This window comes from Barbus barbus (assembly GCF_936440315.1).
Source record: "Barbus barbus genome assembly, chromosome: 31".
Taxonomy (NCBI): Eukaryota; Metazoa; Chordata; class Actinopteri; order Cypriniformes; family Cyprinidae; genus Barbus; species Barbus barbus.
Window position 1 is genome coordinate 27,502,685 of NC_136759.1, and position 27,801 is coordinate 27,530,485.

At 36.2% G+C, this 27,801-nt stretch overlaps 1 protein-coding gene across 1 annotated transcript; it reads left to right on the top strand.

Moving 5' to 3' along the window:
- Positions 1–2,677: 2,677 nt before the first annotated feature.
- On the top strand, positions 2,678–27,784 carry LOC306851819 (ferroxidase HEPHL1-like). The gene is made up of 21 exons (XM_079388269.1): positions 2,678–3,557; positions 3,793–4,037; positions 6,854–7,066; positions 7,224–7,412; positions 8,134–8,388; positions 8,903–9,071; positions 10,510–10,649; positions 11,383–11,514; positions 11,779–11,984; positions 12,411–12,561; positions 12,679–12,891; positions 18,618–18,828; positions 19,523–19,662; positions 21,010–21,138; positions 21,239–21,345; positions 21,484–21,712; positions 21,816–21,955; positions 22,690–22,846; positions 26,351–26,383; positions 27,437–27,481; positions 27,559–27,784. Exons 1-21 carry the CDS (start codon positions 3,400–3,402, stop codon positions 27,636–27,638), a joined length of 3,342 nt encoding a protein of 1,113 aa, XP_079244395.1. The 5' UTR covers positions 2,678–3,399; the 3' UTR covers positions 27,639–27,784.
- The last annotated feature ends 17 nt before the right edge of the window (positions 27,785–27,801 follow it).

Sequence of the window (27,801 nt, forward strand, 5' to 3'; positions counted from 1 at the left end):
AATAATGGTGGCCACACAAAATATTGACATTTTCGGCCCAATTTGGACATTTTCACTTAGGGGTGTACTCACTTTTTGAGTACTTTTGCCAGCAGTTTAGACATTAATGGCTGTGTGTTGAGTTATTTTGAGGGAACAGCAAATTTACACTGTTATACAAGCTGTTCACTCACTTGCTGTCATTTCTTCAGTGTTGTCACATGAAAAGATAATAAAATATTTACAAAAATGTCAGGGGTGTACTCACTTCTGTGAGATACTGTATGTATGTATGTGTGTGTGTATATATATATATATATATATATATATATATAATTGCTGCGTTAGGCTAACCGAGGCTTGTCATAGCACTTACATATTGTTGCTCTTTTGAATGATTAAATTAAAAAATGCTGAATGATTCAGTCTGCTGGATTAATAGATGTGGACATTAATTTGCCTGAATATGTATAGAATTGGGGTCCTTTGTAGGCATATTGGGAATGTATTTTTAAGACATTTAATTTTGTATGTAAACCCATGTGTTAATAAAAAGGAATGAGTGTTTCAATAAAGCTATGTATTACTGTATTGTTTTCTGCCTTATTGCTAAATATATATTTTATATGTATCAATATATGGCAATACATGGTTCATGCATATATTGCAGAATATTGAAAAATATAAGCAGTAGAGTCCCATATATCAAAATATATTATTTCATATATCACATTCAATCTTGCAATATATTCACATAAATTTTTTTTTCTTTCGTAAGGGACTCCAACATCTTTCTTTAAAAAATGTGTTTAGGTTTTTAAGTTTTGTCATCCTGAACTGTGATCTTAACTCCAGAAGCTGAATCAAAACAATTACCCAATCAGCCTACACTCTAGAGTCTAGGGACTCGATCTGAATGCAGCTCAGTTCATTGAGTTCTTTCCTGATGAGCTGATGAGCTGAATAAGGTGTGTTACAGAGAGACATACAGCATATGCAGAGTGGGTTTGCACCATTTTTCATGGGTTGCTAAATAAATAAAATCTTCATTAGGTGACTAAGCTATATTTGTCACGAGCCACCAGTTTCCTTTTAGAAACTATTATTTTGAAGTTTATTCTGTTCCTTTGTTTCTGTTTTCACTATTTTCTTGTTTTTAGTGGTTTTCATGGTTTCTGATTTCCTGCTGTCTCTTGTTTAGTTGCTCAATTGTTCTTGAGCTCTCCAACTGCTTTGCAACCAGAAGCTTTAACTTAGCTGTGGCTTCCTGAAAGGAAAGTACTAGAGATGTTATAACAGTTGGTAAACCTGATAAAAGACAGACAAAATCATCAAAATAAAATCAATTGTTTTATATATTTAAAAAAGTAACAAAAATACAAAAACAAAAAGTGTGGCCCCAAACATGCCAGCTGAACAGCAGTGCTCAATGTACATACTGTACACACACAGTAGGATTACAGAACATGCCCTGAGTGTGTATGTCAAGCTGTGTGTGTATGTCAAGGTGTGTGTGTGTGTGTGTGTGTGTGTGTGTGTGTGTGTGTGTGTGTGTGTGTGTGTGTGTGTGTGTGAGAGAGAAAGAAAGAGAGAGAGGGGGAGAGAAAGAACACATTTCAGCTCATGAAAGTTTTTTTCTTTCTTTGTATTTTGTAAATATGTACATTGAATACTGCTGTTCAGTTGGCTCATATGGGGCAAAAATTCTTTTTATTTTTGATACATTTGTATTTTTAAATACATAACTCTTTTTATTTTATTAGAATGAAATTGTCTTTCATCAGATTTACCAGATGTTATCATTTCTATTTGTGCTGGTCAATTATGACAATAGGTCAAATTGAACTGCTAACTTGGATGCTGCAAATATTTGACTTGCTCCTCCCCTTTGCGTTGCCCCTCCCCTAATCTCACTCCAAACTTTTGCTATAACTTGAGAGCCCTGACAATTCTTAAAAAAAATCTAAAACCTATGTCTAAAAATCTTGCTTTTTTAAAAAATGTGTTTAATATTCCTGCCATTTGCATGTGCTGGCAAACGCAGCTTACACAATGACGGCTGTGCGTTATCCCGTAAACCTGTTTTCATCTATAGTCAACATTTAACCTGGATCAAAAAAGTTCATCAAAGTTGTCCTAAGACAAGGATGCATTTTGGTTTTAGGACAACTTTGATTAAAGATTTTGATCCACTTCAAATGTTGACTACTGTACAATGTAGACCATTAGTTGCTTTTATTATTAAAATGGTGAGTTAGGATAACAAATTGCAAGAGATGGATTTGAAACAAGTGTGTGTGTGTGTGTGTGTGTGTGTGTGTGTGTGTGTGTGTGTGTGTGTGTGTGTGTGTGTGTGTGTGTGTGTGCATGCAACTGTTGTTGGAACGTAGCTATAGGCCTATGTTACATTATAATGTAATAATTGTAATAGTAATGATATGGTATAATAATGAGACAGAATCCCAATCCACTGCTAAACAGTAGGCTATATCTAATATATCTAACATATATATATATATATATATATATATATATATATATAAAACTGTCTAACGAATATACTGTGTGTGTATATATATATATATATATATATATAGATAGATATAAATACACTAGTCAACATTTGAAGTGGATCTTCCTCCTCAACCACTGCCTTTTGTTTCCTGTGTGATAGGAGCTACACAGGAAGTCATCTTTCACACACGAGCTAGATGGAGATACTCACGGTGTGATCCTCAAGTTAATGGTCCCCCTTGATAAACATTTGTACTGCTGCTGGATACCTATTTTTCTCTTTTAGTCAGGTCATAATTCTGTAACTTTGAGGCAGAGAGAGGAGATAGGAGGCTGTAGATGCATCAGGCATTTGTTTAAAATCGAAAGAAAAAATGCATTCATCGGATCTTTCTCTTCCAACTTCGGCGCATTCATGTTGCATAGTAGCTCACGAACGCGCGTGCGGCACAATCGCGTAATTTAAACGTAAACAACAATATCCTAATTAATTTCCGATTGGCTGGTAGGTGGCATGTAACTCTGTATAACTCGAGACAGCTATCCCTCCGTATTCCTTCGTCTATTAATTGTGTGTATATAGCGGGACAGGTTATCCCTACTCAGCGTGAGAAATATAAGATGTGGCGTGAGAGCGCGTGAACTGCAAACGAACAGAAAGCGCATGGTCGTTTCGTCAGTGCGTCTGGGCATGTGAGGAGCTTTAATGAACGCTGTTATGAAGGAGACCGAAAAACCGGCTCTCCAAGGAACGCCTTAAATCGAGCTTTCGGTTTCGATATAGTGTAGACTATAGTGTACTGAAGGCAAGATTTAGTAGCAGTTTCAGATTGATTACGTGCGTCTCTTTTTGACACAGACTCGGTTTTGGTTATAAATGTTGTTGGTTGTTTTCCGATAAAAGCGATGAAGTCTGTGCTGTGCGCTTTTGTGACGGCTGCGATCGCGCTCCAGCAGGCCGAGTGTCTCAAGAGGACTTATTATATAGCCATAAGAGAAGAAGACTGGAATTACGCACCGAGCGGCCGAAACCTTATCCATAACCGAAGCATTGAGCAAGACGAGTAAGTCACATTTTATATTACTGTTTTAATGGGCTACTAGGTAACAACACGTGGTATTTATTTTTTATTGGAAAATGCGTTTATGTGTAAAGCTTTTTGTAAGTGCATGGTGATGTAGGCTAATACTATTTTCATCTAATCTGATAATCTGAATGATTGTATGATGGACATTACCAATTAATTAATTATTATCATTATTTTTTTCTTCCTCTCTCTACATGCCTCCCTTTAACAGATATGCGTCGGTGTTTCTGTCAAGAGGCGAGACCCGGATAGGGAGTGTTTACAAAAAAGCTGTGTACAGACAGTACACAGATGACTCTTATTCCGAGGAGATAGCTAAACCTGCCTGGCTCGGCTTCCTCGGACCCATTATACGTGCTGAGGTTGGAGATGTCATACAGGTGCACATGAAGAACTTTGCCAGCAGGTCTTATTCTCTCCACCCTCACGGAGTGTTCTATGAGAAGAACTCAGAAGGTTGGATATACATCATCTCTCTATTACTTCCATTAGTCCTAATTCCCCTCCATGCATTTCCTTCTGTTAAATCTCTCTGTTTATCTTTGGTTACAACAGCAATTTAGAGTCTCTTGACACACATCCCATAAATCAATAACAGAGCAAAAAACGAAAAGTGTGCAGCAAAGTGTCAAAAAGCAACTTGTTTCAGAGATCAAAGGGCAAAGCACCAATTACACAAGACAACATGAACCAAATGGCTATACTGGAAGCAACCACTTTTGTAGCTCAAATTTTTAAACTGTTGTGTGCATATATATCAAAGATTTATTTTTATTTTTTTAATGTTGTATGTAACCATGCATATTTACATTATGATTGGATACACACACACATACAAAAAAAAAAAAACGATTTGGTCTAAATTTTAATCTTATTTCAATTATGTACACATTTCCCATCCATTTGGATTATAGGGTGGATCCTATGTCATTGACCTTTGAGTGAAGTTTACAAGAGGTACTTCCTGTTTGATGATTTTCATGGCCATATTTCTGACACAATTTCCAGAAAGTCAAGTGATTTCAATAACTTAAAACCCTGCTTGAATTCAACACCAATCATGCATTAGCAGAATTATCCTAATATGGCAGTTGTATGTCTTGGGATCATTGAGTAATGTCTACATCCTAAAATACAGCAAAAACAGCAGTGTTTGGGTTAATATGATAATTATGTTTGAGGATTAGTGATGAACACCTGCTGTTAACAAGCAGAATCACTGATAGAAACAGAAACGCAAAACACAAGAACTGACTCGCAGCCTTAGATGAAATCAGCTGAAGAAGACATTAATCTCAGATGATTAATCAACTTCACAAACGAGCTTCACTCGTTACTCAACATGTGTGTGTTTCCCAAAAGCAACCATGGTAGTAAGTTGCGTCGTTACCAGTACAGTTCATAGCTAGCTAACGATGCTTTTGGGAAACGCAACCCAGATGGACTTTATTTCTGACAGACGTCTACAGAAGCTCTAATTGAGAATTACACAGGTTTAGAGGTTAATGTTTTATTGAAAATGTTTTGTTTGAAATCACCATCAAGGACATCAGTGTTTGCTTTTGTTGGGTTCTTGACCTTTTGACATTATCTTTTACGTGGCTGTTATAATTTAGTGTTTGTAACACGTTTATTATAGCAAAGAAAGCCAAGAGGAAAAAACACACAAAACAAGGGAATGCTGATGCTTATGTATTATGATATAATCATAATCGTTTAATACATTGATTGATACTTCATTAATCACAACATCTCTGATTAAATGGGTGATGCATTATTTATTTTATTAGTATTGGGATTCTACAGCTTGAAGTATGTACAAAGACTTTACAAAGCACTTTTTGCACAAAATGTTTTAATCTACATAATTATATAGACACACACAGACATAATGAATCAACGTATGAATCTCAACAATGGTGACAATCAACAAAACGGTTTATGTCGCAATGCATGCTGGGCACCAGCACAAGCAACCAATCAGCTGTGAGCAAAGTGACATATATCTGATACAATAAAGCCACTCCCCTCTCACTTCAAATTAAAGCAGTTTATGGTGAAAGAACGTTACAAAGGTTGGTCTGCTCTCTTTAAGTGTTTTACTGGAATCAAAACAGGAGATAAAATAGACAAACATGTCGACACTGACGAAGGCAGACTTTTGCCTATTTTATCTCCTGCTTTGATTCCAATAAAAGACTAAAGAGTGCAGACCAACCTTTGTGATGTTTGAAGAAATACAGGTCTTGGCACCTAATTCAGCTGGGAGAGTGCAGTTATTTGAATTGATCAGAAAGAATTGTAGAGACAAAATCTGCTCATTATTTATTATATTCATACGGTAAAAATTGTAATTATTTATAATAATTATCAACTCTAAACCTACTCAAAGTTTGTTCAGCTATCTTCATGCAACAGGCCACAGTTGGAGTTCTGGTTTTGTTTCTCTTTTTTCTGTTCTCATTCTGCTTGATAACAGCAGGTGTTGGGGATTTTGATGTGAACCATTACATAATTGATGGCGCAGTGGATAAGACACATGCCTTTGGTGTGAGAGACCCGGGTTCGAATCCACTGTGAGACACCAATGTGTCCCTGAGCAAGACACTTAACCCCTAGTTGCTCCAGAGGCGTGCGACCTCTGACATATATAGCAATTGTAAGTCGCTTTGGATAAAAGCGTCAGCTAAGTGTATAAAATGTAAAATAATAATAATAATTCTTACCCGTTTCATTTATGTATGACTGATGCATTTGAATCACATTAAGTTTATTCATTTGTGCTAAAACTGTAATCCAAATGTATGGAAAATTTGAAACAAAAAAATTGTTTTTTTTTTTTTGAGTTTAACCTTGGTACACAGCACCTTTGTTTTTAACCACGTAACAAGTTAACAAGCAACTTTCCCTGTCATTTGTTCATAATCTTTATGAGGTTAAGTTTAACCTTACAGTGTCTACTTCCTGCTTCACGGTGTCTACTTCCATCGCAGGCCAAGATACTGAATAGGCATTATTGTGTAAACATGTGTTAGTCATGCTTGTGATACCAGTACCGCAAATATTTCCGAATGAGCATAGCTTCCACAAAAAACTGGTTGAACTTGGAAGAAAGCTTGTTTATTGAATGTTTATACTAAAAGAGGAAGGAAAATCCACTGTTGATACAGTGTGCCCTCTTTTAAATTCCTAGATTTGTTATAATTTGTCAGATTATGATACGAGTCCTTGAACAGATGAGATTGGACAAGCTCTTTTGCTCTGTATTTTAGGAGCGTTGTATCCAGACGGCACCACTGGTGCTGATAAGAGAGATGATGCTGTGGCTCCAGGTGAGAGCTACACATACACCTGGCAGGTCAAACCAGAGTACGCTCCTACTGAAGCAGATGCCCGCTGTCTCACCTGGATTTACCATTCACATGGAGATGCACCAAAAGATATTGCATCAGGGCTGATAGGAGCTCTGCTCACCTGCAAACAAGGTAAGGTCCACACACAAGCCCTAATAATCTGTACATGCTTGGTTTATTTACACAGAAGATTGTACAGTATCTCACGGTACCAACTACTTCTTAGCATCAAGCACCCCTATTTTTTACCCTCTTTAGGCTTTTCCTAATATCTTTGTCTTCTCTCTAGGCACTCTGGACTCTAATCAAAAGCGCTCTGATGTGGATGAAGATTTCGTTTTGATGTTCAGTGTGGTGGATGAGAACTTGAGCTGGTACTTGGAGGAGAATATAGAAAAGTTCTGCTCTGATCCAGATGCAACAAAAGAACTTGCGGACAAAGTAGACGAGGAGTTCAGAGAGTCCAACCTCATGCACTGTAAGCCTCAGAATGTCTCAATCTTTAATCTTGTCCATACATAAAACTTGGGTTGTTGCTCCTTCTGTTCTAATGAGGAATGCTCTATTTTTATCATAGAAGCTAAAAACTTTTATTTAAATCAGCTTAACCATAATGTGTTTTATACAAATATACTATACACTTCTACAAAGCAGCTTACATTGCACTGTAGCACTTAAACAGTCCAAAAGAAGTGATTAATAGCAATCTTTTTATCTTTAGTACTGAAATTATTAAATTTCACTGTGTTTGGTGCTGACTACTTAAATCTTGGTATCATGGCACACACTACTGGGAATCAAAAGTGCATCTTTGGCATGACAAGTGCTACCATTACAGCTACATTAATGTCTGTAACCAATGGTAATAGGTTTTATGAAAGTAAGCCCATACATTTCCATGGTGTATTTTTAGCTGATGTTTTGCATGCTCTGATGGAAAGTACCTTCTTATCTGCTCAACTTTGGAACAAAGCCATTCAGAAAAGTTTAGTTTTCCTTTTGATATCCAAAGTTCTCTAAAATACCATCACAGATGTTTGTGATTTTAATTTCTAAGCTTGACATTTTGTTATCTAAATGAATAATAGGCAGAATTATTGTTTTCCTTGTATTATATGTTTAATTATAAAGTTCATGTAATCTCATCACTTATCTCTCGGTGTCACTCGTTCAGTTTGTTCCTGTCTTTTTCCCATTAGCAATCAATGGCTATGTTTATGGAAATCTGCCTGCACTTAAAGTGTGTGTTGGACGTCCTGTGTCTTGGCATCTCTTCGGCATTGGCAACGAGGTGGACATTCATTCAGCTTATTTCCATGGACACACCCTCATGGATCGCATGCACCGCACAGATGTGCTTAGTCTGTTTCCTGCCACTTTTGTCACCGCAACAATGATCCCCAGAACAGAAGGAAAATGGTTGTTAAGCTGCCAAGTCAACGATCATGTACAAGGTACTAACTGATCTATTGTTTCTGTCTTTTTTTTTTTTCTTTTTTTGTTGCTTTGTTTTTGTCTCTTATCAGTGTACAATCACTTTCAGTTTTGATTTGTAGCTTAGTACAGTGTTCATGTTTTAAGCTCCTTTTAATTCCTACACTGAAAAAGAAAATTCATCATTGTCATACCAACAATTTGAATCCATAAATGTAATTTGTCAGGATAATTTACGTTATTCTAAATTTCATTTATTTTTAGAGCTTCAACTCTGTTGTCTTTGTGAGTAATTCAGTTCAAAAGGACTGATTAGCACTGCTTATGACTTTTTCTTTGAGTTTACTTTTCTTGAGTTTACTTAAACTTGAGTTTACTTTTCTTGAGTTTACTTAAACTTGAGTTTACTTTTCTTGAGTTTACTTAAACTTGAGTTTACTTTTCTTGAGTTTACTTAAACTTGAGTTTACTTGAGGGAAGCAGGCAAATTTATGATTTCAGTACATCTGAATCGCTCTGTGTTCTTGTGAGCAGCAGGTATGCAGAGTTTCTATGAGGTCTCGGCCTGTGGGTCCTCGGTCTCTCCAACAGAGGCCCCTGGCAAAGAGAGACATTTCTACATTGCTGCTGAGGAGATGGATTGGGACTACGCCCCTTCAGGGATGAACTACATGACAAACAAATCACTTACTGAACCAGAGAGGTAAAAACACAGATTTGGAGATGCTTTAATGCATGATTGAGTTACTCAAAACCTGCTAGATATGAAATCTGAAATTGCTGAGGGATTCTGTAGGCTCTGAGGAGCTGTGGTCAGACTTATGCTTTGTTTTTAAATGTTATTGAATAAATTTGGATGGGATAAACTTCTTCCACTCATCGTTAGTACACAGACAATGCCTGAAAACAGAAAGAAGCCATAGCAAAATCCCCGGCGTTAAATTAACACTGCTGGGTGTCTATATGTGTCCACACTACAGAGTGTTAAAAGTAACACTGAAGCAGCGTTAAAGTTAATGAGGTAATTAATAGATTCATTGAGTGATGATTGACCATTATTGACACCTGATGTTAACAAACAGAATCACCAAAGAAGAAAATCACAATTTGTAAGTCGCCATTATAGTGATCAGTGTTTACTTTAGTTGGGCCCTTGACTTTTTAATATTATATTTTATTCGGCTGCTGTAACTGAATTATATCAGCCAGACGAGCAAAGAGCAAAAGTCATCTGGTGGTGATGATTATCGTTATTTGATCTGAATCACTGAACTCATTTAAAGTCTAATCTCCGTGTTAAATTTCCTTTATTGATTACAACAGCCTTGTGTTTCTACAGCGAAAGACTGTATTTTCTATAGATTTTTAAAGGGTTTCTTACAAGCTGTTCTGATAAACAAAATTCAGAGAAGTCTTTATTTTAGGCACATACACAGACATCAAGAATCAGTGTATGAATCTCAAGAACGGTGACAAACAGCATGTTCAGATAAACAGATCAACTCTGAACATCACAAAACAAGCTACTGAAAAGTCACAAAATCATCAAAAAGAAAAGAAAAAAGACAATTCTGCTCATAATTTATTCATGCCGCAATGCATGATGGGAGCCAGGGATGAGTTTTGATTGGCTACAGCATGCTTTTTTTGATGGTCACCGTTGTTGTGATTCTCACGCTGATTCTTGATGACTGTGTGTCTAAATTAAAGCCTTTTAAATTTTTGATCAAAATGACTTTTTAAAACATCTGTCCGATTATGCTTAAATTGGCAGCTCTTCTGTTGTTCACAGTGTTGACGTCACCAGCAAAGAAACCTTAACTCAGTTATTCAGGTCCAAATGAATCTCTTAATTACCTCATTAACTTTAACACTCTGTAGGATGGACCCATATAGACACACAACAGTGTTAATTTAACACCGGGATTTTGCTGTGCAATTGTAAATATCTAAAAACTTCAAGATAAATGAGAGAAAAAAAGTAGATTTATTTAGAATGTAATTATCACATATAATTGCTGCTGCAGGTCTGGTTTTATCTGTTTATAATTGAATTTTATTTTTTATTTGTAAAATGCATGTTTATTTTGTAATTGTATTAGATTACTTTTATTTACATTAATGTCTTTCATTTCCTGCAGTGACTCTGAATCGTATTTCAGTCGTGATGGTGGTAAGCTGGGTGGAAAATACCGGAAGGCCAGATACATTTCATACACTGACAGCACATTTACTACCAAAACACATATTGCGGGCTCGGATAAGCATCTTGGAATTCTGGGTAAAATCCTCACTTGTGCCTTACATGTTTATGAACACTGATATGTCTTTCATAATATTTTAAAGTTGGCATTAAACGTAATTTGCTGCAGCCATACCACAGGAGTAGCAAATTTTGAATTTGAAGATTTTAAGAGTTTAAAAAATTGACTAAAATTATGCATATATGAATGGTTAACAATAAGACCAGTAAAGACAAATATGGGACCTTGGACCATAAGACCAGTCTTAACTATCACAGGTATATTTGTAGCAATAGCAAAAATGCATTGAGTGGGTGAAAATTATCAATTTCTCTTTTATGCCAAAAATCATTAGGATATTAAGTAAATATCATGTTCCATGAAGATATTTTGTAAATTTCCTACTGTAAATATATCAAAACTTAATTTTTGATTAGTAATATGCATTGCTAAGAACTTCATTTGAACAACTTTAAAGGAGATTTTCTCAATATTTAGATTTTTTTGCTCCCTCAGATTCCAGATTTTCAAATAGTTGTATCTCAGCCAAATATTGTCCGATCATAACAAACCATGCATCAATGGAAATATTATTTATTCAGCTTTCAGATGATGTATAACTCTTAATTTTAAAAAATTGACCCGTATGACTGGTTTCGTGGTCCAGGGTCACAATATGCCCTAAAGGTGATTCCATTCTGTGATGTATGAGTGCCTTTCAGTCTTATTCGTGTAGTTTATATGATTGATTTTCTCTACACCCCTCCCCAGGTCCTGTAATCAGAGCAGAGACCGGTGATGTTATCATTGTGACATTCTTTAACAGAGCTATACATGACTACAGCATTCAGCCACATGGTCTGCATTATGAGAAGACCTATGAAGGAGCAAAGTATCAGGATGGTAAGTCATATACAGCTACAGGTACACACACTCATAGATCTTCAATCTAGGGTTTCTAAATGGGCAAAGCAAAGAGGGGGAATTCACTCAAAAAGCTTAAGAACCACTGCTTTAGGCTTGAACATCAGTGAACACAAATAATATTTGACAGCGTCATATTGCATAACATTTGGCTACAACAATACAATACAAAACATAAGTCTAAGTTTTAAGTCATACGTCTAAGATTGTAGGTTCTTTATTTTTCTTTTGCCTCCTCCACAGGTACTCAGAAAGCTGGAGCCTCTGTGGCTCCTGGTGAAAAATTCACCTATCGTTGGAGAGTAATTGAAGGTCCCTCCAGCAGTGATCCTCCTTGTCTTTCATACTTGTACTATTCCGCTGCTGATCCTGTTCGGGACACTAACTCCGGTTTATTTGGGCCCATACAAGTGTGCAAGAAAGGTGTTCTTGATGGAAGTGGCCATCAGGTAATGGACTTGCACAGACCTAAACAGACAATATAGTACAAAATAGGGTTTAAAAATGAAGTATTGTTCTGTGAAAAGAGGTTGCTTGACTGTCAACCAAAAACATGAAAATTTGTTTTATATGAGCTGTTTTATTGGAAAACAGGTTTGCAAATCTGGCCTAAATCAAGCAGGCATTCAGCCGGGGATAGCATTTGAGACTAAAGACCAGTTTGTAGTTATTAATAAGTGTATATTTAATCAAATTAAAGAAAAAAACATTTTTTTTCTTACAGTTAATTTCAAGGTTGATTTCAGTATACACTGTAGTTTGTGGAAAATCTGAATGTAATGCAAGTAAATATAATGGCCTATGTGTTTGTGTGTATGTTTTGTCTGTGTGTTTGTGTGTGATGTTTTTTTCATGTTATGGGTGTGTTTCTTTAGTATGCCAACCGAATTCAGCATGAGTTTTTTCTGCTGTTCTCTGTGATGGATGAGAATGAAAGCTGGTATCTGGAAGAGAATATTAAGAAGTTTGGTAGCGGGGATTCAGATACAGCTAATGAAGAGTTTCAGGAGAGCAATAAGATGCACGGTATGCATATATGTGTTTGTGTGTTTAATCACATAATCATGTGCATTTACATCCACACTTGGTGAATATACAAGTTTATGATTTGATGGTATTAAGTATGTATGTGTTCCTTCTCAGCGGTGAATGGCTACATGTATGGAAACCTGCCTGGTCTGGAGTTGTGTAACGGGGAACATGTTATGTGGCACATACTTGGCTTGGGCACTGAGGTGGATATCCATGGAGTCTATTTCGAGGGTAACACGTTTCGACGAGACGGGATGAACCGTGACACTCTCAGTGTCTTCCCCCATACCGCAGTGACTGTAAGCATGACACCCGACAATAATGGTAAGTCACAGTGCTTTTACATCAGGGATATAAGTGTGTAAATGCTTATCCTGTACACTCAAGCGACAGAAGATAAGACTTGGCTTTGACACGTTACTTGTAATGCTTTTACTAATAATGATTTTGGTGTTGTGCCAGATCCTAACCCGACTAACAATGTTTGTTTCCAAGAATGTTCTGGAAAAGTTATTTTTCTCAGGACATTTCATGAACAGACAAAGTACAAGCACAAGGTGCATACAATAACGACAACAATACAGGAGGAAATGATTGGAAAATGAATACAAATATATACATTTATACTTGATAATTTGATGCTAATGAAATCACAGCTCTGCAACACTTTCCGATTAGTAAATCAGTATTCAGTGATTTCAATTGATATTTTCAAATGAGATTTATAAAGTTTGCTAAATATTAATTGTTTTGCCCACTGAGCAAACCAAAGGTGACAGTGGTTTGGAACAGAAACTCTGTCAGGTGATAGCAGTGAGAAACCTCTGGCCACAGAATGAATGAAACTAATAGAGCAAACACAACGTGATTGATGATTCCAAGCACAAGGCAATGTTTCTGTATGGTATTCAAAATTGGAAGCAGCTGTTTTGCTTAGAGACTGGCATGGACGACAACAGACTTGGGTGAGATCATTGAGGCAGTGGTTGTAGTCTGACCAGCAGCTTGAAAACATGGTGCAGTATAGTGATCAGAGACTGACAGAGAGATCAATTAGTGATCCTGCTAGTCATTTAGGTCTGCTTTGCAATCCTAGCTAGTCCTGGCATGATGCATTATGGCCTTAGCTGGAAATAGGGGGTTTGCAGAAAAAGTCCAGCTAGATCTAGCAGATTTGCATCAGAACCAGCCAAAGAGGAACTTAACAGAATTAGTGGTGCAACAATTGTGCCTTCTAATACTTTGTAAGCTGGAATACACTGTCTGCATAATTATTATGCAATTTATGTTTGTAATTATTAACTTTACTGTTGAATAGATACAATGCTATGGCTAAGTCCCACTGTATTTTGTTTTTAAAAATTACATGTTTAAAATTCATAGTTAGATTTGTGTATTTCAGGGGAATTACAACAACCTTCTCAAATATTTGTGATTTGTAATTCATTTCAAATGTATCACAATTTAAAGTGATATTAAATGCATTAAGCTGAACTTTTGAGGCATTTTTTAAACCACTTAAGTGGGACTTTTTAGTATATCTTTATGTGTACTTTCATAATTGCTTCTAGTGTCTTTAAAATAATGTTTGAAGTGTACTAATAATGTACTGACAAGCAATTAATGTTAACTAAAATATACTTTAATGTCAGTTAACAATACACTTAAGCGTGAATTAAATGTAATATTTTCGACCACCTAAATGCATGTTATTTGTAATTGATTTCAAATATATTACAGTTTAAAATGACATTAAATGCAATTAGTTGAACTTTTGAGGGATATTTTTGAACCACTTAAGTGGGACTTTAGTATATTTTATATGTACTTTGAAATATGGTAAATATGTACTTCTGAAAAAGCAATTAATGTGAACTAAAATATACTTCAATGTACTTCAGTGTTATATATCTCTGGCTATGAAGTTGAAATTTAGTATAGGCTATTTAATGTTTTTTTTTTTTTAAATCTCTTAATTAGTTACAATCAACACAAACACAAAATGGGAAACCCTCTATATTTATTGACAAAACAATCTCTAAAACAAATACCGTTGCAACCCTTTAACTCACTTATGAGTAAGAGTCTGGAGAACAATGCAAAACCACTTACTTACAAAAGTGCCTAATCTCACCATCATAGAAAACATCATTCTGTATGATGTATAAGCCCTTTTCCTCATTGGGGACCTAAAAATGTCCACAAGGTCAAAATTTACTGGTATTACTATCCTTGTGGAGTCATTTGGTCTCCATAACGTATAGGATTACTAACATACAAACACACACACTTAATACAAAAAAAGACAATTATCATTCGTACAACAAATGAGACCTTATTGTAAAACATTATCAAACTGTGTTACCCTCAGTTTCACAGACCAGCCCCAGACTAAAGTGTAATTCTGAGCTGTTTCAACTGAAAGAGACTTGCACTGACTGATCTTCTTTGTTTTGTCTCAAGATGCACACCGGTAATGTTTTTTCTAAGGCATGTTAATGAAAATGACTTAAATGTCCTAACTGAACTATGGCCTAATCTTGGCTTGGTCTAAGCCCTGTCTGTGAAACCAGGCCACAAATTCTCAAATCTTCACTAGCACCAACATTAAACGGGACCAACAGGTTTCTTCTAAAATCTTACTCCAGCGTTAGTGAATGCAAGTTTGACTAAATAAAGTTCCAAATGAACTTGCTGGGAAGTGGTGTTTGTCAGTGTCCCGGAAGCTGTTCATCGGCAGTAAACTTCAGATGTCATGCAGCTGCACACCATCTATACACAGTCTCTGTGAACGGAAATGCTCCAAAGAGGCAGGAAAGTCAGAAAAAAAATACCTTGGGGAAACAAAAAGAAGAACAATTGTTATAAAACACATCCAGTCATTATTAATGGTTCAGCTGAGTGAAAGCAATAGATGTCGACAGATAACACACTGACCTGAAACTATTTGTCTGTCAGTACAGTGTGAATTGGCCTTTAGAGATGCCAGCGAAGAGGCGATGACGTTTGTGAAGCAGTACATAATGATTTCTTAGTGCATTATATTTAGGTTGAATTAAGTTGTTTAAGCATATTCTCTGACTGGTCATTGGTTGCTAATTCAATATAATCAGTTTACCTAACTACGGTTAGCAATGCCTGGCTTTCAGTCTACTATAATTAAAAGGTCATTTCCAGGTAGCTCTTTTTTTATCATTTGTACATCTGCAACATTATAGCTTACATTTCTAGTCAAAGTGAATCCTACATCTTTAGCGATTCTTCTGGTGTGAAATAATATTGAGCTTAATATTAGTGCTGTGTATATCAGAAGTAAGTTTAAACTTAAGTAACAAACATACAGAATGTGCTGTTTTGGTTGTAATGACCAAATGAGTCATTTTTTAATTTCAGTTAAAGTGTGACTCAACCATACTGTTGGGTGTTAACCTAGGTTGGCATACACACCTTCAGGGGAATTGATAGCTTGGTTTATAAGTGAGGAGTGGGTAGCAGGACAAGGTGGGGTAGGAGGGTTTGTACAGTTATTTTAAAGTAGAATCCATTTCTGAGTTCATTCGTTTTTTTAACGGAGTTGATTAATATCGACTAGAATGTTAATAGTGCAATTTACAGGCCTCACGGGGCAGTAACTCTTTCCCTGTCGGCCTTTGTTTTTATTTTTTAAGTTGCCAGTCACCGTCAACATTTTGATCATTTTCACTAAATGTTAATGGCCACCAGAATATTTTGTTGTACACTCTAAAAAATGCTGGGTTAAATACGACCCAGTGCTGGGTAAATATTGGACAGAGCACATGCTGGGTTGTTTTCAACCAACAGTTGGGTTAAATATTTAAACCAACCTTCTGTGCAGTAACCCAACCACTGGGTTCCTCCATATTTTACCCAGCGCTGGGTTGTATTTAACCCAGCATTTTTTAGAGTGTATGAATTTCTGAACATGCAAATGTCAAAAAAAAACAAAGCCTCTGCTTTTATACCTGTTTTTGTTTTCTAGCTTCATGCATTCTTTTTCATCAAAACTGGAATGTGGGAAAGTTTTATATATAAAAGTAACATTGTGAACAGTAGATCACTTCCATCAACACCCCCAAAGCTTCACAGTCCTAAACCACAGTCCTGGGTCATCATTTCATTTAAGAAGATTAGGCAGTTTTGATTTATATGCTGTTTAATGTCTGATTATTCATTTTGCTTATATATGTGATCACTTGTTTCTGCCTCTTCACCATGTTTTGATCCAGACATTTGGTACTCTTTCAGAAGGTGTGTAATTGCACCCCTTACTGCATAAAACACAGAAAAAAACATTTAGTCGATGAGGAAAGAGGTAAAGAACATTTGTAAACACATTTCAGCCATCTATCCTGACAAATCGTAATTCCATCTCAGTCCAGGATAAGTCATATTGTCATGCATATTTACTTGGCTGCTTGCAACGCTGAAAATAAAATCTGAAACACAAGATAAAATAAAAATCAGTGTTGTTCTGATGAAAGAATTGTGGCACAAACAGGTTGAGGTTTGTGTACCCACTCCCCACTTACGAGCCAAGCTAACATTTGGTGGTTTAGTATGTGCCCCCCTAGGTTAACTCCCACTCAAAACTCAAACAAACCATATAATGGGTTATGTTACAACCAGTAAAACAGGTGGTCATCCATTGTTGTGCCTGTTTGTCATCTATTCATCACTGTACTGTACTGCTGAACCTGCACTGCTCACCCATTGCTGCTCATCGTCTGCTCTACCACATACCCACCATGTGCTCTCAGACAGGGATTAATGCAAAACAAACTCCCTTAATGGGTTTGTTGAGGGTGCTTTGGGAAGAGATACTAAACATACTGAATGCACACATCATCACTTTATGCCAGGCACACTCATTCAGTTCAGGGTGGTGCATAGATAGGACTCGCTTGTCCAGAGCTAACTGTATCCTGACCTCGATTCAACCAGCCTTTGCTTAACCATCTACATTACTAGACGGTTTCCTTTTCCTGTCATTTCTAGGGGAGGGTTTTTACATGTCACATGTTTTTTGTTTCCTCAACAGACCTTATAACCACTAACAACATTTTTTAGTATTCTGCCTGAACTGACCACTTTGACCGTACAGCTTTTGAAATTTCACTGTCTAGACGACTTAATAACAGGAAGTCAGCAGTCCCTCCTGTTTATTGCCACTGGATTATTTTTACATGCTCTTAAAGAGACCCAGTCTCACAGAAGCTTGAATACTTCTTGAAAATGTGAAACCTGTTCTTGGAGACAAAATGCGTCCTAATGTTATCTTCACTTTCTTTTTCCATTTTTAATTTTTTTTTCCTGCCCCCTTTTATATTAAATATCCAGTTTTTTTGTGGTGCCACATTATTTTAGTGCTGTTAAACGATTAATTGCATCCAAAATAAACGTTTTTGTTCACATAATATGTATGTGTATTGTGTATATATAAATACACACACATGCATGCATATATTTAAGAAAAATATGTAATGTTTATATATTTATATATAATATAAATATATACATGTAAATATTTTCAAAATATATACTGTATGTGTGTGTCTATATATATATATACATAATAAATAAACAGTGCACACATATATTATGTAAACAAAATCTTTTATTTTGGATGCGATTAATCGCAATTAATCATTTGACAGGACTAAAATATATACGATAATACTGAAGATATATTTAGCAATTTAAACAGCAAAAAGTGGTTTTACAAACACAAATTGCTCAGCAAAAGGAACTGATTTTTTTCAATCAAGTTCAATCAAGACTTAATTATAATTATTTGATCAATTACATTATAATCCATAAGATTATGGAAGCAGCTACCCATTAGGTTTGAAGGGGATGTGGGATTTGGTATGACAGAGGTTTAACAAAGTTAGGCAAGATTTAGTTGTTTTCAGTTTTCTGCTTTTATATACAGTTGCTAGGTATAGAATATATAATGTATGAAAAGCTTGTTATTGTTTTGTTAAATGATGAAAAGATATTTGCTCATCAGTATGCTCTTCTCTTCTCAGGCCAGTTTGAGCTGAGCTGTCGTACAGGTGATCACTACCAAGCTGGCATGCGTCAACATTATGAAGTCAAGTCCTGTTCAACAGTGACTCCTGCACCAGAACATTTCACCCTCACAGAGCCGTACTACATAGCAGCAGAGGAGGTTGAGTGGAACTACGCCCCAGACCGCACATGGGAACTGGAGAAGCACAAAACTACAATGGAGGAAAGGTAGACACACAAACTTACATTTACATTTAGCAGACACTTATCCAAAGCGACTTACAAATGAGGACAATGGAAGCAATCAAAATCAACAAAAGAGCCATATGCAAGTGCTATAACAAATCTCAGTTAGCCTAACATAGTACATGTAGCAAGTTTTTTATTTTATAATATAATAAATAAATAAAACAAATAGATAGACTACAAAAAGAATAGAGAAGCTAGTGTTAGTAAATGAATAGAGTGCAAGTCTAAAAGGGGCAAGTGTTTTAAATTTTTAAATAGAATTAGAATAGAGAGTGCTAGAGTTAGACGGTCAAATAAAGATGGAAGAGATGTGTTTTTAGCTGATTTTTGAAGATGGCTAGGATTCAGCTGCTCGGATTGAGTTGGGCAGACCATTCCACTAGGAGGGAACATTTAATGTAGAAATAAAAGTAATGTAAAAACCTAAAAGCATATGCGCACACAGACATTCTACAGTCTGTAAGGATGAGCAGGGATAGAGTTAACATCCAACTGAGACTGGACTGAGAAGAGTCAAATCTCACACTCTTTATTTCACTCAAACAAAGTTACAAAGTTTTACCAATTTACTTATATTACCTTACATCATTTTACAATTATTAGAATACATACACATTCATGCCCATATCATCTCTTGTGTTTTTTCCCTCTTTTTCTTTCCTGCTTTACTTAGCCCTGGAAAAATTTATCTTGAGCAATCAAAAAATAGGATTGGTGCAAAATATAAGAAGGTGGTGTTTCGTGAATATGTTGATGAAACATTTACCAAAATGAAATCCAGGCATCCAGAGGAGGAACACTTGGAAATAATGGGTATGTCACATCTTAAATTAGAAGTGTGTACATTTCCATAAAAAACATAAGATTTAGTTATAAATCTCATAATACTGTAGCTCTCGTAAGGCACTGCTTCTCAATATTCACACACACACACAATATATATATATATATATATTAGGGCTGTCAGTCAATTTAAATTTTTAATCAAATTAATTACATGATGCGTCGATTAACTAATCTAATTAATCGCAAATTAAATTTGGCTGTTAAATTACACAAAGATTATTTAAACCCATTATTGTGTTAAATGAGAAAGTATCAAGTAGACATTACAAATAGTAGCTTTACAAAGAAATATTTGATTTGATTTAACATAAAATATATTACACATAAATGTTTAGGCTACAAAGACAACAATGGAACATAAAAGAAGATAATTTGAGAAACATCTCAGTATTGTTTGTTCATGTAATGAAAGTCACAGGTAACTAAAACAGCCTAGTTACATATAGTCTACAAAATATTTTATTTTATCTTGTGCAAAAGAAAGTCATACATGTTTGAAACAACATGAGGGTAATTTATGACAGAATTTATTTTTTATTATTTATTTATTATTATTATTTTTTAATCAAATGATAAGAAATAAGAAAATGAAACTGCCAGCAGGAGGTGGTAAATGCCTTTATAAGTCAATCATTCATTCATTCAATCAATTGGTTCAAACAGCTGATTCATTCAGGAATGAAGTAAATGGCTCACTTTATGAGTAGACTATTGAATCATTGGTTCACACGATTCGTTCAAATTTACGCTGTGTTGCTTGCTCGGAGATGCACAGTTCTGCTATTGCTTTAAAGGTCATTTCTCTGCACAATTAAGCAAAAAGAGACAATATTGTGTTTAAAATATTTCACAATATTACCTTTTTATTTACTGAACTGATGTATTACATTTAAGCTCGTAATATTCAGGACAAAAACAGCGCTCGTGTGAAATTAGCTCTGTCTGCCCGTGTGATATCATATGAAATAAATATGAGACAAAACCTCATTGTTGGCCAGTGTGTTAACTGTGTTCAAATATTTTAATGGAATTATTTTTAATTAACTAGTAACTAATTAATTGTTAATGCGTTGATATGACAGCCTTAATATATATATATATATATATATATATATATATATATATATATATATATATATATATATATACACACACACACACACACACAGAACTGTAATTAGGTGTACTTAGTAACAATATTATGACGCATCACACATTTATAGATGAGTGTTAGATTCACTATTGGCAAAGCAGGTCTCTTTGTTCATTACCTTTGCTTTTGTGGTTCTATATTGACTCTTATTTTATTTGCAGGACCCATCATTAGAGCTGAGGTTGGTGAGATGATTCAAGTTGTGTTTAAAAACAAAGCCAGCATGCCATATTCTATTCATGCCCACGGAGTGAAGACCAGTAAAAGCCATCAGAAGGGTGTTCAACCAGGTCTGTTATTGCACAGATTTGTCTTTTATGTGGACTGGAGTGATTCAGTAGTATACCTATAAGTAAACCTCTCTGTGTGCATGTGTAACCTGTATTATAGGTCACAATATGACATACAGCTGGACCATTCCAAAACGATCAGGTCCGGGTCCCAGTGATCCAAACTGCATAACATATGCCTACTACTCCTCTGTCAGCCTAGTTGAGGTATAAAACGTGTAACTATATAAATTGTTTTTATGCAAGGGTGATCTTACTTGAAAATATGTTATTAAACCAAATGTAAATTTGATAGTGTGAGTTTTTACAGTATGAATACAGATCTTCTCTGTGAATGTGCTTCAGGACTTGATGAGCGGTTTGGTGGGTCCACTGATAGTCTGCCGCAAAAACACCCTGAACACCGACAGACGAAGAACAGACATCGATAAAGAGTTTGCCCTCCTTTTTATGGTGTTTGATGAAAATGAGTCCCACTACCTGGATGACAACATACAAACTTACCTCAAAGCTGACCCAGAACGATATGAAGAAAAATATGATGGGGACTTTATGGAGAGCAACAAAATGCATGGTATTATGTGTGTGTGTGTGTGTGTGTGTGTCATTGTGGAGAAATACATGGCATCTTCAGTTTGACTTTTTGAAGAACTTAACTCTCTCTCTCTCTTCCACAGGTATTAATGGAAAGATGTATGCTAACCTCCATGGGTTGAATATGGCAGAGAATGACAAGACCGAGTGGTATTTGATTGGACTGGGGAATGAAATCGACATGCACACTGTGCATTTCCATGCTCAGAGCTTCATTTACAAAGTACATACATAAACACCAGGGAAGAAAAAAAATATATATTTATGGTGGCATTAGGAAAATGAGGGGTGTTGACACCAGTGCAAGTGTCAATGCATATTTCTTGTGAATTTATTGCCTGACATAAACATTAATGTCCATTATATGTGAATCAGTTGCATGTCCACAGAGAACCTCAAATCAATTTATTTTTAAAGTGCCCCTATCATGGGTTATGAAAGGTTCATATTTTGGTTTTGGGAGTCCCCAACAACAGGTTGACATGCATGCAAGGTCAAAAAACACTTTCATTTTCTTATAATATGCATTTATTTTTACCTTATTTGCTCAATGACTCCAAAACGATTCGCTCAACGATTCATTTTTCCAAATCCCTCCTTTGCGTGACGCTAATCTGCGGTGATTGTTTCATTAGTTGGGCTACACTGGTTGCACTGCATTTTTGATTTATTTAAAAAACAAGATTCTTATGAACCAATCCTTTAATGAATACAAAGTAATAGAATGACATTTATTAACATTATTTTGCAGTACATAGTCTTTTTATCTCATCACATCGAAGCTCTGCTGCTAAAAGCAGAATACAAAACACTGCTTACGTTTACATGATATATATTGTAATAGAAAAGGCTAGATTGCACCCCCCGTGCCACCCCAGTAGATCCACTCCTGAAACATACTAATGCATAAATACAGTTGTCAAAATGTCTCTCAAACACTCATTTTCTCTCCCTCAGACGGATCATCCTCATCGTGCTGATGTATACGACCTCTTCCCTGGAACTTTTCAGACCATAGAAATGACTGCAGTAAGTCCTGGACAGTGGCTGCTTCACTGCCATGTGACCGATCACATCCATGCGGGCATGGAGACGCTTTTCACTGTTTCTAGAGGTTAGTAGTCAAAGTTTTCAAATAGGCCTACAGAGCTCCTAGCCTAGAGAGAGTCGTCAATGTTAGCTTAAGGATGCTTAATAATGTGGACCTGAGTCTGTTTGCCCTTAGAGTTCAAGTTGTTTGGCTGGTGTGAAATCATTCTTCAAAACTCAGATATGCATTAGTGCTTTAGTGTCCAATCCTGCTTCTTGAGGGTCGATGTCTGGCAGAGTTTTGCTCCAACATCTGCATGGAGGCTTCTAGTAATCCAGAAGTCCTTGATTAGCTGGTTCAGGTAATTTGCTTAAACTCTGCAGGACAGTGATCTTCCAAGAACAGGATTGGACTCCCCTGCACTAGTGAACCATCTGCTTGAAGAGATGGTTTATACTGAACCAACTGCAATTCTTTTTGTTAATATGAACTTGATCCATCTTAACTCATGAAAGCAAACTGCTATTGATGAATTTGCATATTTGCATGCTTCCACAAGTCATAAGCAGTGTCCTGTATTTAAATTTTGGTTATAATTTTGGCATTTCGTTTCATCTGCAATTTAAAAAAAAAAAGGAAGGAAGTTCTAGCTAGTGCAGGAACCTCTAATAATAGCCGGTTATTTCTATACCCCGTGTCCTGTATTACATCTGCTGACCTGCAACAAAACAATAATCAGACAGTCACCCTAGTGTGTGTGTGTGTGTGTGTGTGTGTGTGTGTGTGTGCGTGCGTGCGTGCGTGCGTGCGTGCGTGCGTGCGTGCGTGTGTGCGCGCGCGCGCGCGTGTGACATTGTGGGGACTGGCCTATACGGTTCCCACAGGGGGGAAAAGAAGATTATAAATAGTAAATGATGTTTATCTGAAAGTGTAACAGTGCAAACAGGTTTTCTGTAAGGGTTGGGTTAGGGGATAGAAAATATCATTTGGTAAGTATAAAAGTAATAGAAGTCATCAGTATGGAAAGTCCCCAAAATTCACAGAAACAAACGTGTGTGTGTGTGTGTGTGTGTGTGTGTGTGTGTGTGTGTGTGTAGATGGTAAATCCAGTGTGACAAAAAACAAGCAAACAAAAAAACAACTAAAGAGTGTCCAGAAAAATGCCCTTTTTTGGAGTGAAGCTGGATTTTTGTTAATCTTTTGTCCACAAATACTGCAACAAATATAGAGAGATTGTTTAACAATTAAGTTATAATTTAAATCAGGGTTTCCCAAATGGGTTTGTGATGTTTTGAATAAGTTATCTGTTTTAAACAGAAGAGACAGTTTGTCACTTCTCCATAACCTTGTTGTCAGTCATTGCTGTCTCAGAATTTAGCAGGAGACTTTGTGATGAATAGTAGATTTTGTAACAAGCTTTCCAATTTGTCATTCTGTATGTGATCTATACAGTGCCCTCCAAAAGTATTGGAACAGTAAAGACAAAATAGCTCTGTTGGCTTTGGAGTCAAGACATTTACAAATATGATTAAAAGATGAATATGAGACAAAACTACAGAATGTCACATTTTATTATTAGCCGTTTCAACACATGTTGATGTTTTACCAAATAAAAAGAACAGCACTTTTATAGCTTCATCCCTCTATCTGATGTGAGCAGAAGTATTGGAGCAGTTGCCTCACAGGTCTTTCTAAGTGATCAGCTGTGTCCTGTTGCATTAATTCTTCAGATATTAAAAGCAGGGAATGTGTCAAAATGAGAAGGAAAGTTACAACAAAGAACACAAACAGAGAGAAGTGCAACAGTAGTAGCCACACAGAAGTGGCGCAAGGAATGACATCCTAAAAATGCTGGGTCACTGATGTCTCTTTGTTCTGTGTGTCCACCCATTCTACCATAAACAACCCAAATAAAACACACTTGAACCAGCTAATGTAGTACTGGAAAATTACAGAGAGTAACATTTGAGCTGGGTGGGAGGGATGGGACTTGATTTTTTCTTTGCTAATTGTTGCAATGTTATGTGAGTGACAGGTTGCTAGAGAAGAGGGTTTGGTGTCCAGCCCTCATCAGAGAAGAGATGTTTTTGCTTGGAAAGTTAATGTTTTGATTTAAAATTACATGGGAAGATTAATTTTTTAAAACAAATAATAATGTGCACAGATAAGTCATTCCATAAAAACACAAAATATCAATTTTGACTTCATGGTAACATTCTGTTCAGTGAAAACATTTGTGTATTTACATGTGGCAGTATATGTACATGCAGTAGGGTTGCTATGTGATGTAGTTATGTGTAAATGTGTATGATTTAGAAATGATGGAGAGCCTAGTATACACTGGTCAAATTTCAACATCTTTAAAATTACTGGGAGCTCAATATGTGCTCGGCTAGTAATTCCTCTCGTGAGCTGCAAACATATAAGCATCCACAATTGCACACAAGTGCATTGGTCTAAGGCCCAAAACACTGCACGATATTAGATCACTGCATGGCACACAGTGCGACATGGATCTAATAAACTTGGCTAATAATAAAAGAGCATGATAAATCACACTTTAGCAGTCTTTGAACCTGTCACTGTACAACACAAGACCACCGATTAGGAGCCACGGAAACAGAAATCACCACGTTTTTTTCACGATGCCGATCTTTCGTCTGGGACAGCCAAAAAAGTCATTTTCACACCCTGGTCTTGCTCTAACGTAGAGATAGGCAACGTCAGTCCTAGAGTGCTGATGTCCTGCAGAGTTTAGCTCCAGCCTTGAAAAAAACCTCACCTGCCTGTAGCCTTACGGTGCCTTCCAAACGGGATATATCGCCCTCCGAAAGGCACTTCGGAGTGAAAACAATCATGGCCGCCATATTGAAGGGTCGTTCCAAACCGAAGTACTCAAAACTAGCCACTTCAAAGGGCCCTTCGGAATGATTTCAAAGGGTACAACTGATGGACACTTCAGGATCCCATGATCCTTTGCATGATGTCGGCGCCTCCATGTGGGCACGGGATGATGACGCAGAAGGGCACTTCAAGAAACAGTTGTTTGATTAAACCCTTTGAAGGGATTAGGGCATAGGGATGAGCCCTTCCGAAGTGATCCTGAAGACCTTGATTTGCTGGTTCAGGTGTGCATGATTAGAGTTGGAGCTAAACTCTACAGGACAACGGCACTCCATTACAGACGGAGCCTATCCCTGCTCTGACGACAACACAAATAGAGAATTGTTTTTTTTTGTTTTTTTTTATAAATATCCTAGTCAAGCTTGTTCATATAAAAGCAGTACATATTTATCCTCTTTTTAAAATTGCAAAAATGCAAATGTAAAAAAAGGTTATTTTTGATAAATTAAGATTAATAAACAACACGAAACATGATGCCTAAAACCCCTTAAAAGTATGCATGCACTTTCTTTTCTGAGTTCTCTGTTGAGTTCAGAATATTTGCTCTCTCACTTACGGATTTTATTATGCTTTTTTACGTAAGCAACTCTTTAGAGAGGATGAATGACTAAACTGTATGAAGTGAGTGTCAATTTCTATGAATTTATATACATTCTCTGTTTTTATTTGTATTTTACTCATCAGGGTCATCAAAGACAGTTCCAAATCCAGACAGTGGTAAATAAACATTTATATTCACTGCATTATGTTCTTAGCAAATCATGTGATGTTCATTGTCAAAACGATCCCCATTCTCACAGATGACTACAAATGCTGTATTATTCATGCCAGGCAGTAGTTGACAATGCCACTTTGTATAAACTGAGAACGTATACGCATGTGCATGCCTTTTATTAGCTCAGGGTTGTCCAAACTCGGTCCTGGCAGGCCACCGTCCTTCAGAGTATAGCTCCAACTTGCCTAAGCACACCTGCCTGGATGTTTCTAGTATGCCTTGTAAGACCTTGATTGGTTTTTCAGGTGTGTTTGTTTGGGGTTGAAGTTAAACTCTGCAGGACAGTGGCCTCCAGCAGCAGGACAGGACCCCTGGATTAGCTCAGATATGTTTAATTGAATTAGACACAGGTGGACTACAATCAAAGTGCAGAAATATCACAAAGACGATAAAGAGAAATCGGTTGCACCTGAGCTAAATTTCAAAAGTAAATGTCAAAATTCAGCGCAACACCAGAAATGTTTTGTCCAGAACTGGAAACTGCTTTCCCTTATGGTCCATTTTATTGTTCACGTTTCCTTTAATTTTAGAAAATATGGATATCTTACCGTCACTTGGCTAAGATTTGTATCTTTTTCTATTTTAATTCTAATTTTAATGTCCTTTATTGGAATGAGAAATAGTTTAAATGTATATTTTAAGTACTGAAATCTACACAAATAAAACAATACAAAATGAAAATAGTGCAAAACAACATATATTTAAGGGATAGGTTACCAAGAAATGAAACATAAGTCATTTTCACACCCTGGTCTTAGGACACGAAAGGATTTTTTTCAAGCTTGTTCATATAAAAGTAGTACACGTTTATCCTTAAATGTAAAATGCAAAAGTATCCATTTTGATAAATTAAGATTAATACACAACAAAAGCATAAACGCTCTCTCTTGTGTTAAGAATAATTGCTCTCTCGCTCTTATCCGCTCTTGAATGACTAAACTGGGTGAACTGTCAATATGTATTTATATGAATGTTTGTATTTGTATTGTATTCAGGGTCATCAGGTTCATCAAAGAGTGATGGGGACAACTCAGGCAGTGGTAAATAAACATTTCTATTCACAGCTTTGTTTATATTCTTATCAAATCATGTGAAAACCTTTTTTGTTTTTTTTCAGCCTTCAGTCATTTTGGAAACCTGTCTACTTTGATGTTGTGTCTCCTTGGATTGGTGCTGTCACACTTTGTAGCACATTGAAAAAAGATCAAAGTAACCATGAGCCAATAGACCCAATATTTATTGCTGTTACACTGATGCTCACTACTTAGTTACCTCATGTAGCATTCTCACTGTATATGTTAGGGACACTTTTCAGCTGTTGAGGGAAACAACTATTAAATAAGATTAGTCATGCAGTTTT